Source organism: Pan troglodytes, chromosome 1 (genome assembly GCF_028858775.2).
Source record: "Pan troglodytes isolate AG18354 chromosome 1, NHGRI_mPanTro3-v2.0_pri, whole genome shotgun sequence".
NCBI classification, from domain to species: Eukaryota; Metazoa; Chordata; class Mammalia; order Primates; family Hominidae; genus Pan; species Pan troglodytes.
The window spans coordinates 88546929-88561427 of NC_072398.2; the positions used below are offsets into that span (position 1 = coordinate 88546929).

Genomic DNA, 14499 nt, shown 5'->3' on the forward strand with positions numbered 1-14499 from the left:
CCTAACAGCCCCAGCGCCACAACAGGGCTATCTGGTTGACTAGTCTGCTCAGCCTCCATATCAGCCATCTGCCCTGTGGGCTTCCTCATCTTACCCAGCAGGGCGGACCCCAGGGTGTTTTTTCCCAGTGCTTTCCCCAGGCCAGTTTTAGACTCTTCAGTCAGGTCTACTAGGAGAGGTTTCGGAGTTTGGGGAAATTCTGTATTTTCATTTTGGTTTTGCAGGTTTTTTTTTTCCTTATCCAGATAAATGTGCTCATGATGAGCTCCATGTGGCCAGGTGATCTGGCCTTAGTGGCCCTTCTCTGTGGGGTCAGTTCATGCTATAGGGGACCTCTGGTCAGAGGCTGTGATGATGATGACCTTTGGCTGGGAAGCCAAGACACTCAGGAGCAGTCCAGACCAGACACTGTCAGGCAGGTGACGTTGGTGCCTGTAGCCACAGTGTCAGGAGAGAGAGTGGCAAGGCTTAGGGACACATTGAAGAGTTTAAGAGGTAGGAGATGGCTTCCATGCATAACCCACTTGAGGTTTTTTGGGGAAGGCTATTTTCTACAGAAATATAGTCCTCCTCATTCTCAGGTTGGGGCTTTGCATCACCAAAGGGAAAGAATGGTGCTGAGCCACAGACACGGGAGGCCAGGATGGGAAACAGTGCTCACCTAGGATTCTCCTACTGCCCACGCTGTGGCCTGTGCCAGAAGGAATGTTTCACAGATAATGAGCCATTGGCCAATAAGAGCCTGAAGACTGTCTAAGATTCTTACTTGGTGAAGGGGTGGCCTGCCCCTCCACACCTGTGGGCGTTTCTCGTCGGGTGGAATGAGAGACTTGAGAAAAGAAAGAGACACAGAGACAAAGTATAGAGAAAGAAAAGTGGGCCCAGGGGACCAGCGCTCAGCATACGGAGGACCCGCACCAGTACCAGTCTCTGAGTTCCCTTAGTATTTATTGATCATTATCGGGTGTTTCTCAGAGAGGGGGATGTGGCAGGACAATAGGGTAATAGTGGAGACAGGGCCAGCAGGAAAACATGTGAACAAATGTCTCTGCATCATAAACAAGGTAAAGCAAAAAGCGCTGTGCTTTTGAGGTGCATATACATAAACATCCCAATGCCTTAAAGAGCAGTATTGCCTCCAGCATGTCTCATCTCCAGCCCTAAGGTGGTTTTCTCCTATCTCAGTAGATGGAATATACAATCAGCTTTTACACCGAGACATTCCATTGCCCAGGGACGAGCAGGAGACAGATGCTTTTCTCTTCTATCAACTGGAAAGAGGCCTTCCTCTTTTACAAATCCTCCTCAGCACAGACCCTTTACAGGTGTCATGCTGGGGGATGGTCAGGTCTTTCCCTTCCCGCAAGGCCATATTTCAGACTATCACATGGGGAGAAACCTTGGACAATACCTGGCTTTCCTAGGCAGAGGTCCCTGTGGGCTTCCGCAGTGTATTGTGTCTCTGGGTACTTGAGAGTAGGGAGTGGTGACGACTTTCAACAAGCATGCTGCCTTCAAGCATTTGTTTAACAAAGCACATCCTGCACAGCCCTTAATCCATTTAACCTTGAGTTGACACAACACGTGTTTCAGTGAGCACAGGGTTGGGGGTAGGGTTACAGATAACAGCATCTCAAGGCAGAAGAATTTTTCTTAGTACAGAACAAAATGGAGTCTCTTATGTCTACTTCTTTCTACATAGACACAGTAACAGTCTGATCTCTCTTTCTTTTCCCCACACTTGGTATAATGCAAGTGGTATGGTGAATGGATAGAGCACAGACTCTGGAGTCAGATAATCCAGGGTTTGAATCCAACTCTTGCATTTTTTTTGGCTCTGAGCCATTGAGCAAGTTATTTAGCAGCACTATACTTCAATTTGTAAAATGGGGATAACTACTCCTGCTTCTTACTGCTACCAAGATTAATGAAGTAACACTATGGAAACCCCAGGGATCCAGGGAGTTCAATAGCAAGATTTTCTTCCTCCTTATTCTCTTGAGTATTCATGGTGATACTCACCAGGAAAAAGGAAAGAGCTCTGATCAGTGTCAGGATTCCCAAGTTTGGTCCAGATCCTGCCTTACAAACACCACCAGCTCCTTTGCAGGGCTGTTAGGAGGATCAAATAAGGCTGTGAATGTGAAGGCTTTTGAAAATGGCTTTGTAACTACAAGGCACTATCACCTGTGTATCTTCTGTTGTTGGTCTGTTGACATCTGCTCTTAATAGCTCAAGGAAGCAGCTCAGTATACTAAATGTACTAACTGCAAATCTCTGGTTAGTCACATTGCCCCTCAGGTCCTGTATTAGTTTCCTGTGGCTGCTGTAAAAAATTATCACAAGCCTGATGACTTAAAACAACAGAAATTCATTCTCCCACCGTTCTGTAGGCCCAAGGTCTAAAATTAACATATTGGCAGGACTTGCTCCTTCTGAAAGCTCCAGGGGAGAATCTTTCTCTGCCTCTTCCAGTGTCTGGTGGTCTCTGGTGTTCCTTGAATTGTGGCTGCATAGCTCTAGTCTCTGCTTTGTCTTTTCACATGGCCATCTTCTTTGTGTCTCTGTGTGTCCTTTTTCTATTTCTTATAAAGATGCACTACTCTCATTGGATTTGGGGATCACTCTGATTCACCCAGTATAATCTCATCTCAATTCTTACCTTAATTACATCTGAAAGATCCTGATTCCAAATACGTCCACATTCTGACGTTCCAGGTGAAGAAGAATTTGGGGGCAGGGAGGACTCTATATAGAATCCACTCTAGAACCTCAGAACCTTCATCTAAACCATTTCTGACCCTCATTCAATGTATGTTTTTATTTAGTTCTAGATTGCACCAAACAGGAAAACTCTTCATATAGTGCCTAGCATTAGCTCAGTTATCTGTGTAGAGGGGATCCAGGAGATCAGAGTGGAGAGGCCTCATGGCGAGGCTAGAGAAGGTCTAATTCTGGAAATGAGAGGAAGGGCAAAGTAAACAAGAGAATAAGTGTCTGTCTTTGAGAGAGAAAGGTTTGACATGAATAGACAGCATGCATTCCAGGAGCCCTGCAGCTTGAGGAGAGAACACCAGTCTTGAAATCAGACCTGGATCATTGGTTTCCCATTTTTACAGGATGCCAATATTCTCACATCATTTAGTTATTTCAACTGATATTTTATGAATATGTAGACAGTATGCCATTCACTCCACCATTTGGATTCTCAGTTATTGTAACAGTGGTGTGTTGGTAAATGGTTAAGAGCCAGATCTCTGAAAAATAATATATGCATATATGTAAATGAGCTTGTTATAAATTTTGCTTATACGAAGAATGTGTAACACGCAATTTATAAAATAAAATTTATTGTATTTTAATAAAATGTACAATCCTCTTTATTGTAAATTCCATATAGCCACAGATCTCACAGGCCGTTTGCTTTCATATTGGCTTAATTCATATCCACAGCCAAACTGTGTTTACGAGTGACAGAGGAATGTAGTTCCAACATGAATGTTGGTTAATGTATTTTTTGAAGTTAAAGAAATGTGAAACAACAAAAACATACGTTGGAACATCACTTGCTCATCAGTGACACTAGTGACTTTTTGCTGAATCAGATGATAGTTTTTGAATACTGGAAAAAAATGTTTCCTCAATTTTTTATGCTAATCCTAATGTAAGGGCCATAGTCATGGCGCACGTTTAAGTTTACTCTGCATCATTATGTTTTCTCTATTACTTTCTTACATTTAGACAATCAACAAAACAGTAAAGTTCTGATTTATATTGCTTGCTGATTTCCATGGCATAAACTCTCACCATGGCCAGTTTCCAGCTCCCAACACTATGCCATTGAATGCAGAGTGGGGAAGAGAGGTCCAGAAGCACCAATGTTCCTGTATTTAATTTCCACTGTAGACACATAAGAGATGTCAATTACCTCAAGAACATAGATATCAGTAATGTCATAAAATAATTAAGAAACAATGAGCTTTGAGATTTTATTCCCTCTATTTAATATAATTTATTTAGTTGTGAAGTTTTTTTTAAAGGCAGGGCTTTGCTCTGTTGCCCAGGCTGGAGTGCAGTGGCTATTCACAGGTGTATTAGTCCACTCTCACACTGTTATAAAGATACTACCCAAGACTGGGTAATTTATAAAGGAAAAAGGTTTAGTCGACTTGCAGTTCCACATTGCTAAGGAGGCCCCAGGAAACTTACAATCATGATGGAAGGCAAAGGAGAAGCAAGGACCTTCTTCACATCACAGTAGGAGAGAGAAGAGCAGCCAAGAGCAGAAAATACTGCCTTATAAAACCATCCAATCTTGTGAGAACTCACTTACTGTCTTAAGACCGGCATGGAGGAGAAACTGCCCCCATGATCCAATCACCTCCCACCTTGTCCCTTTCTCAACACTTGGGGATTATGGGGATTACAATTCGAGATAAAATTTGGGTGGGGACACAGCGGCAAACCACATCAACAGGCATGATCATGATAGTCCATTTTCACACTGCTATAAAGATACTACAGCCTCAAACTCTTGGGCTCAAGGGGTCCTCATGCTTCAGCCTCTCAAGTAGCTGGGACTACAGGCATGTACCACTATGCCCAGCTTAACTGTAAGTTTATATAATTTAATTTAATTTTATATGTTTAATAATGGCCATGTCCATCAAGCACCTCACAAGATTCCTGAAAATCTATTTTTTATTTTTATTTAAAAAAATTGTTTGTAGACATGAGTTCTCACTCTATTGCCCAGACTATTTTCAAACTTTTGGCCTCAAAAATTCTCCCACCTAGGCCTCCACAAATGGTGGGGTTACAGGCGTGCCACTGTGCCCATCCAGATTCCTGAAAATTTAACAATTTTATGAGTTGGTACATGCTGACTTGAGCACAAACCACTGGGAATAGTTGTGAGGAGGACAGTTGAGTGCTGGGGAAAGGAAGGAAGAAAACAGTGAGGATAAAGTTCACATATCTCACCAGCTTTCATTACCTGATCCCCATGGGGAGGCCCATCAGAGAGTGCCTATGACCTGTTACAACGGACTCTAAAAACACTTCCCTACTCTTTCAAGTCTCCCTGTGAGCATTGGTTACACTTCCAGTATCCCATTCTTATAGTTTAACTCATGAAAAAAGGCGGGATCCTCCTTCTGCCAATACTAGTTCCTTCTCCTCAATGAAAAGTTAGACACAAACTCCAAAATAAAGGCAACTCCCAGAATACAACACAGCCCCAATTAAATTAAAATGGCTTTTATCCAAAAGACAGGTAATAACAAATGCTGACAAGGATGTGGAGAAAAGGTACCCTTGTACGCTGTTGTTGGGAATATAAGTTAGTACAACCACTGTGGAGAATGGTTTGAAGGTTCCTCAAAAAACTAAAAATAGAGCTACCATATGATCCACAATCTCACTGGTAGGTATACACCTAAAAGAAAAGAAATCAGTATATTGAAGAGATATCTGTACTCCCATGTTTATTACAGCACTATTCACAATAGCCAAGGTTGGAAGCGACCTAAGTGTCTATCACCGATGAGTGGATAAAGAAAATGTGGTACATATACACAATGAAGTACTATTCAGCTAAAAAAGAATTAGATCCTGTCATTCACAATGACATGGATGGAACTGAAGATCATTATGTTACGTGAAATAAGCCAGGCACAGACAGACAAACTTTGCACGTTCTCACTTGCTTGTGAGAGGTAAAAATTAAAACAATTGAACTTGTGGACATAGTGAGTAGAAGGATGGTTACCAGAGGCTGAAGGGTAGTGGGGGTTGGGGAAGAAGTGGGGATGGTTAATGGGTACAAAAAAATAGAAAGAATGAATAAGAACTAGTATTTGATAACACAACAGTGTGACTATAGTCAATAATAATTTAATTGCACATTTAAAAATAAAAATATAATTGCACTGTTTGTAACACAAAGGATAAATATTTGAGGTGATGGATATTCCATTTACCCTGTGTGATTATTACATATTGCATGCCTCTATCAACATATCTCATATACCCCATACATATATATGCATACCCCATACATATATATACATATATATACACACACACACATATATATATATGTATACCTACTATGTACCCACAGACATTAAAAATTAGAGGAAAAAAACACACACACAACAAGGAGACTGAGCTGGAAGGATGGAGCTCTAGGATAGATTTGTCCTACATCCCTGCCTGGGAGGGAATCCACACACATGCAAGAAGACAAACTAGGAGCACGGGCTACTAAATTATACCACATTGCACTCATCGGGGTCACAGGGTTTCTTCCAAGTGACCCGCACTTGCCCTTCCCATCTCTCTGTGACAGTGGCACCTGCACCAGACTGCATGTTGGGGTGTCATCTGAAATTATGAAATAAAACAGAAGAGGTCTATTAGCTCATCAAAATGCAGTTATCTAAGTTCAGCTGTGAACTGCCAAATTTGAGGAGTGATCCGATGAAACATCTTTTCTTTGCAATCCAAGAAGACTTACCGGAGAGAACTGCTCAGAGAATCTGCAACATCCGGTTCCTGGAGACAGCTAAGGAAAGAAGCAGGGGCGCATGTTTCTGCCCAAAGCCGGGTTTTGGCCGAGGTGACTACACACCCCCTTTCCTGGCTCCCATAGGCTAAGTGCCTGGCTTCTTGAGAAGCCTGCTTCTTGAGAACAAAAAAGGGATTTAAAGCCTCATGGGAGATGAGCAATCCTCAAGACACAAGCAGAAAAAGTCCCAGTGATACAGGAAGCGGGTTCAGGAACCTGCTGGTTCCTGATACATAAATCAGACAGCCTCTGCTGCATGACACGAAGCTTGCTTCTGCCTGGCGTCTGTGAGCAGCTGCCAGGCTCTGGCCAGGATCCCTTCCTTCTCCTCACTGGCTGATGGATCCCAAGGGGCTCCTCTCCTTGACCTTCATGCTATTTCTCTCCCTGGCTTTTGGGGCAAGCTACGGAACAGGTGAGTGTTCATCTGCCTGATGGTTTGAGTCCCATGTTAGCTACCAGGAATCAGCGTATCTTCGTGGATGGAGAGAAGGTGCAGGGCTGTGTATTGTGTTTGGTCACTCTTCCTTAGGGACTGGCTGTCAGTTTCAACTGCCTCTTTCAAAGAGGAAGGAACATTATAAGTTCCTGGGCCCTTGGGTTTCCAAGACTCAGCCCCACCAACCCCAGTTTCCAAGGAAATGAGGAGCTCTAAGCCAAAGGCTCCAGTCACTTTTCTGACCAGTCTTAGGGTGACAGGCCCTGGTAGAAGTCTTGCTTGAGTGGTTGGTTTTACATGGGCATCTTCTGGCAAAGACCCAGCCTAGAGAGACTGAGCTGGATGGACTGAGCTCTGGGAGATGATTTGCCCTACATCCCTGCCCTGGGAGGGAATCTGTGCACATGCAGGCTGACAAACCAGGAGCATGGGTCAACAGAAAGCATTGGCTAGAGTGGGAAGAGAGAGTAGAAGTGAAAACTCCAGGCTTTTGGCTGAGAACCAGCAGTGGCCACAGTGCGGTCATACTGGTGTGTATTTTCTTGGAAGAGAAGGTCCAAGAAAGCAAGAGGGAAGAAGTTGGGATTTCTGAAGGCTAGGGCTGGTTACAGTATGTGAGAAATGCAAATTGGGAACCCTCAGAGAGTAGCTCCAGCAGGAAGGCCAGACAAGAGCTACCTTTGGATCTGGACTCTGTTCCTGTCTTTCTGGCTATCTTCTTCCCAAGGCAGGCTATTGCTTTCTGTTTAGAAGTATCAGGGCTATGAGAAAAGGTATTTGAGAAAGAAAAAGCCAAGCAAGAAGTGGACTTTGGACTGCCTGTGTGAGTGGGGTGAGAATCTCCTTCTGCTTATTTGTTTAGACTGTGGGAGGTAGCCTGGAGTAGAAGAGGTGGCATTACGGACACGGGGGGAAATCCTGAGGCCCAGGGTGTTTTAAGCTTGGGGTTTTCAAGACCGCAAATCCAATATGGACTTTTCCAGGAAAAGCACCGTGATATGCCAGGGATGTGGGGGTGCTGCACAATGGATGTGTCTTTTACCAGACAGCCAGATGAACAGGGCTTGCTCAGCCCGCTTTCTTTTGGAATCTGCAGATCCATGGCTCATACTTCCCAAGGTCTAGGAGAGGAAGAACTGAGCTCAGGGCTCAGAAAACCAAATCGAGCCACTTTAAGTGGTCACAGGGAAAGCCAAGCCTCCGTTGTTGCAACCAATTTGTGACTGCACCATTTTTGGAGCACCTCTTGGTGACTGTAAGGAGTGATGGAGTGATGGTGCTGAACTGTGAACTGGACTTTTCCATCTCTGTGCTTGCTAGCCTCTTGGCCAGCCTGGCCCATAGCATCTTAGGCACTGCTGACCAATAGCTGGTCTTATTGAGGCTTTGGAAGTCGCCGGTCAGGGAGAAGCAGCCCAGCCCCACAAGGCAAGTCTATCCAATCGGAGGCTGCTCACTTCATTGCATGTTTTCTTCTTTGAATCTTCACAAAAGTTTTTCAGTGTTTTTATTTTTAAATACACACCCTTTTGTGAAGCCCCAATAAAACCCAGACAGAAATGCTTTGCAAATGGGGCAGGTTAGTCATGACAGATTTGCCCAAGCAAGAAGCTTGATTCTTATAAAACTGGCATCCACTCCCATTCTCATTTCTACTCAGCTCAACTTCTAATTCCCAGTCAGAATTGTAAAAATCAAAAAGTCCACATGTCCCTTCCCCAAGTAAAGTGAATTTTTCATTTCCCCCAATGAGATTTGTTTTAATAGACTTTATTTTTTAGAGCAGTTTTAGGTTCACAGCAAAGTTGGGCAGAAAGAACAGAGATTTCCCATATGCCCTCTGCCCCATACATACATAGCCTCCCCTATTATCAATATCCCCCACCAGGATGGTACATTTGTTATAATTGATGACCTTATGTCAATGAGTTTTTTTAATTCCTCCATGCAGGTCCTCTGCACCCCCTTCACACACTTTGGGGGAAGGTGAGGGACAAGTGCGTGGGTTCTAGACTTGGCCTAACCTTGCGTGTTCAGTGGCCCATTCTATCCCAAGATGTCAATCTAGGCACTTCTATTTCTCAAAAATGTTAATACTGTGATGTGATGCTGTCACTTTCACTGTCTCCCTCACTGGACTGGAAATCAGAGTATCAGGGCTAATTGGTTTAATCCATAGCTTTGACTTTGAATGATCCCATTCAGCAACTATTAAGGACACATGATGTGGCAGCCACTGTGCAAGGGTGCAAGGTGTGGGGAAAACAAAATGAACAACAGCCACTGCCCAGCACCTGACACTGTGTCTGTACTGAGAGCCTGTCCACAAATATTTGTTGAGTGAATAATACTGGTATATACTGCATACTTGCTATATACCAGGCACTGTTCTAAATGCTTTATGTGTGTCAGTCATTTCATTTTCACACCAACCCTATAAGAAATGTATGTATTATTGGTACCATTACAACTTTATAAATGAGGAAAGGGGCACAGAGTAGTTTAGCAATTTCTCTGCGCTCACATAGCCGCCTGACTCCAGAGGCCTCAATGAGTAAAACTGGACAAGCCTGTGTTTGGGAAGCAGGGGTGGAGAGAATGCCAAAATTTGTATCCAGGTCCCATGGTAAAAATTAGAATGTGCTATCTATAATTGAAAAATATGAGTTGAATTGAATTGGAATAAATTGAAGTATAGAAATGTTCAAAAGGCGAGAGACTGATAAAAATCACAGAAGAACGTAGAGGGCATATAAGAAGTATTTGACCTGGAATTTGGAAAATGAAAACTTTTTTTCATCATGCAAATGTTCATTTAATTTTTTTTGTTAACTAGTTTGTTTATTGATTATCACATCTATAAAACATGTCATGTCTATGAAACTTCAACAGTACACAAGAGTATTTAGTGAAGACTAATTTCCCTTCCATACCTCATGCTGGAGGCAACCACTGTGACCAGTTTCTTGTGTGTCTTTCCAAATGTATAGGTCTTCGTGTTTGATAGATCAGTAGGGTGACTATAGTTAACAATAATCTATTGTACATATCAAAATACCTGGAAGAGAATAATTCAAATGTTCTTAGCATAAAGAAAAGAGAAATACTCAAGGTGATACGTATCCCAATTACCCCGATTTGATCTTTACACAACATGTGAGTGTATCAGATAGCACACGTGCCCTGAAAATATGTACATCTATTATGTATCAATTTTTTAACATGGCAGAGAAGAAATCAGAGATAAAGAGGGTGGGGAAATAAAACTTCTCTGGACTTTTCAGTGTCCTGGTGAAGAGTACTAGCTTCCTGACATTTTTTCATACCATAAGAATTAAATCTGTAGTTATTTGTATAGGTAATTGCTCTGATCCAAACGAGTAATAAAATTTTTCCCGAGAGGAGCAAATGGTTATAGCCTGAACAAGGTCCCTAGGTAGAGCGCCCAGGGTGCCATGAAGCCTGGAGTCACTATCTTCCTAAGCAGGCCAGCATAAGCTTGTGCCATCATTATGCAACATGCAAGAAGGAATGAGCCCCAGAACTTGGAGTCAAGTCCCAGGACTTGCCATAAAAGCCAAGACATGTAACGGACTATCTGGCTCCTGGAGAGATTTATTTACCTAACAAAGTGTTGGAATAAGGAGCAGACCTTTAAGAAGGGGAGGGGGGATAGCTGCCTCCTTCCTCTTTTATAGGTAGGGAAAATAATTTGTCCTTGTTTCTTACCTATGGAGTGTCTGTTTACTCACATAGAGCAATTGACCTTGCTCTTATCACATCATCCTAGGGGGAAGGGGGGGCCAAAGCATTTACTATTTACTGTGAGTCATTTAATAAGAAATTTAACTCTAATCCAGTATATCTCATGTGCACATTTGGGATAAAGTTAATAAAAATGAATATTAAAAACTTAGTCCCAAATAAATGGGTCCGATGGGCTTGATTTTTATGGAACTTGAGAAGGAGCGTTCTAGAAGGAGGCACAAATGCAGAGGTAAAGGGTTTCAAGTGTTCTTGGCAAGTTGTCTGTTGTACCTGAAACCTAGGGTTTATATTTAAGGCACTTCCATGTCCTCAGCTGGCAAGTGGGGAAAAGGGTCCCCACCACTTTCCTCCATAATATACCTCTTAGGGATACTATAAAGGCAAATCAGAGTACATTCTGCTTTTGGAGAGAGGAGAACTTGGACTCTGTGTTGTCATTTGCTCATTTTTCATTCATCCCATTCTGTTTTATTAATTCACTTGGGCAACAAGGATTTACTGAGCTCCTACTATGTCCCAGGTGGGTGTTAGGCATACTGTAGTGAATAAAACAGACACAGTCCCTACTCTTGGAAGCTTATAAGAGTGGGGGATTACAGGCATTGAACCAGAGTTGAACACGTGATGAATGATATGAAGGAGTGCGTTCATTGTCCATTGGAAGCCTGTGACAGGAAAACCTAACCTAAGTCAGGAGTCAGGAAAGTCTTCCCTATGAAAGAGATGTCAAAATGGAGACCAGAAAGATGGAAGTTGTTAGCTAGGCAAATAAAGAGTGGTTATAGCCTCTAAGGCTAGGGAAGGTACGTACTAATAGTCTAAGATAGAAAGATCCAGCAGTGCCAAATAATAAAAATAGGACTTTGACTGATGGGAATACAGTTTAAAAAGCAAACACAGACAAGATGTCTTTTCTTTCTGAGCTTAAATTTACCAAAAGAACTGTGGGGTCTATAAGTTCTGTTCCTTCTGTACCTGAAAGAATACCGTAGCAAGATGCTAAAAGCACATATGAAAGTGTCAGGGCTAGGCAAAAAAATATAATACAATAAAACAAAAAGAGTTATCATTAGGTAGAAGCCCATCTTGTGAGAGGGTTGGCTAAATCCTACTATTAATAATTTTTGACCAAACTCCATAGGCCCATGTGAATCACTCATTTTTCGAAGTAGAATTACCCATGAAGGAAAGTGAGTTGGTGTTAACAGCTACAAATGTTTCCTCCCAGACTCTTTTAGTAAATAAGGGCTGGCTGAATCACAGACACACTGGAAAACACTCATCAGGCAGCAGGATGTTTCAGGAGCAGGGACGCCACTCGAGGGGTTTTATGAACCACTTTAAAGCCCCCACTTATTTTTCCACCTTGTGCTTATGTGAGGGTGATCTCAAGTACCCCCTCCAGACCCCAACACTCACACACTCAGGTATTGCGTCATCATTCTTTATGTGGGTTGTGGGGTATAAGGGTCTCTTCCTGATGAAGTTTTGGTTCCACTCCTCATGACTGAGTGTGCATAAACCACTCAGCCTCTCTCATCTACCCCTCCCTTTTCCTCTTCCTCTTTCTCCTTCTATGTTCTTTCGTTTATTTTTTTTTTGATTTTTTTTTTTTTTGGTTATTCCCTACCTCTCTTATATCCCTCTTTCTCCTCCCCCAATCAACTCCAAGTTCTGAAAGCAACCATGGCGCAAAGAGTGTGCAAGGTTAGGTGGGGAAGGGGTGCATGGGAGCCATTTTGGGGAGTGGTGGCGATGGGTTATGGCCTGAAAATGGGATTTTTTATTCTTTTTTTCTCCCAATCAAAGTTGGTCTTTAAAAATCAACACTATGCTAGCAATTTTTAACCTTGTTTTGAATCTCAGATCCCTTTAAGAGATGGCATTTATGGATGTGCTCCCAGAAAAATATGTATACGCTCATCTACACAACTTTTTAGACAAAAGTCTGGAAGTTCATACTTGCACATATGGCTTTAAATTTTTCCTCATTTCTTTATACACAGAAGTTTAGGTTCAGGATTCAAGAAGTTACTCTCTTAGGTACTGTGCCTACAATTCAGGTATGTGGCCACCAAAGGGGTCACATTATCTAGACAGTCAGGCATCCATAAGTGTGGTGGAAGAAAATCCAACATGCTTCCCAGTATATTAATGTAAAAACAACCACCACCACCACAATAACTATAATGTTCCTCATGTCACCAAGCAGCAGGGGAGAGCACTCTGTTTTAAGCTTAATATATTCGCAATGTTTTAAAAGACAAATGCCTAATTGCCTTTCTCACTTTTCCTCAACAATTACGAATTTCAATCACTCTAGTCCAGATTTTAGCCCAGATAAACTTCTTTTTCTTCTTCCCCAATCACTGAATCTCTAGTCTACTATTAGCTGAGCCCTTTACTAAGCAACATGGGGATTTCGGGGTATTTTGGTGACAAGAATATTTGGGCCAGGGTGTCCAATTTTCCAATAGCTCATCTTAGCCACAAGTCAGTTGTGAAAGAGTCTCTTCTAGGTAGCTGCATTACTTAAGCTGATGGTTCTATTTTACTCTCTGACTTTCTTATCAGCTAGAACAATCTATGCTCTCTTTGAGTCATGGGCTCTTTCTTTTATGAACACTAGCTTATGGTTAAGTTCAGATATATATATATGTGTATATATATATGTATGTGTGTATATATATGTGTGTGTGTGTGTGTATATATATATATATATATATATATATATATATATATATGACAAACCCAATAACCTAAATAAGAGGCTTTGGTCAGGTATTATGGTTTTCAGCATTCATACATTGAACAGATATTTATTAAATGCCTCCTACACGCTAAGCACATAGCACCTGTTGGTAGGTCTTGGGGTCAAAATAGTGAACAAAATGAAGTTCTTCCTCTTGAGCCTTTTGCATTCTAGTGGGAGAGACAAAAATAAAACAAACAAATATACAGTATAATATAATGCAGTGATAAGTGCAGAAAGAAACACAAAGCTATTTTAGATAGATGGTCAGAGGAGGCCTCTTGGAGGAGAAACTGTTTTGAGCAGATACCTAAAATGAAGTGAAAGAATGAGCTACCCAGGTATGGAAGGGAAGAAATTCTTCAGAGAGAGGAACAGCAAAAGCAAAAGTTCTGAGACAGGAATGTTCTTGGTGGGTTTAAGAAACAGCCAGGAGCCAGTGTGGCCGTAGCACAGTGAGCAAAGAGGAGGGCAGGAAATGGAGTTGGAACAGTGCCACTGACTGGGCATGCAGGGCCTTTGAAGCCATATCAATAATGGACTATGGTTTTATTCTATCGGTGCTAGAAAGCCACAGAAATTTAAAAGCAGGAGAGAGACAAAATAGGACATGGTTTTTAAAGATGATTCTATCTATTGTATGAATGCAGGGAGACCAGCTGGAAGAAGACAGCAGTACCCAGGCCTGGGATGATGGTGGTGGAAATGCAGGAGGTGCAAAGGGTTCAGATACCAGACATATTTTAAAGTCAGAGCCAGGAGGATTTGCTGTTAAAATGAGTGTGGAGTATGGCTGGGCACAGTGGCTCATGCCTGTAATCCCAGCACTTTCGGAGGCCGAGGCGGGCAGATCACTTGATGTCAGGAGTTCGAAACCAGCCTGGCCAACATGGTGAAACCCCGTCTTTACTAAAAATACAAAAAATTAGCTGGGCATGGTGGCAGGCACCTGTAATCCCAGCTACCCAG

At 42.3% G+C, this 14499-nt stretch overlaps 1 protein-coding gene across 4 annotated transcripts in view; it reads left to right on the forward strand.

The window, feature by feature from the left end:
• The first annotated feature begins 6535 nt into the window (after positions 1–6535).
• SLAMF1 (signaling lymphocytic activation molecule family member 1) overlaps positions 6536–14499 on the forward strand; it is a 39244-nt gene continuing 31280 nt past the window's right edge. For 3 of the 4 annotated variants that reach the window (XM_063811957.1, XM_009435700.5, XM_016930521.3), the window contains exon 1: positions 6547–6986. In XM_063811957.1, coding sequence (XP_063668027.1) covers positions 6911–6986 — 76 coding nt within the window. In that variant the 5' untranslated portion in view covers positions 6547–6910. Of the gene's footprint in view, positions 6987–14499 lie in introns of all 4 variants that reach the window. The other variant, XM_513924.7, reaches the window with a different exon arrangement.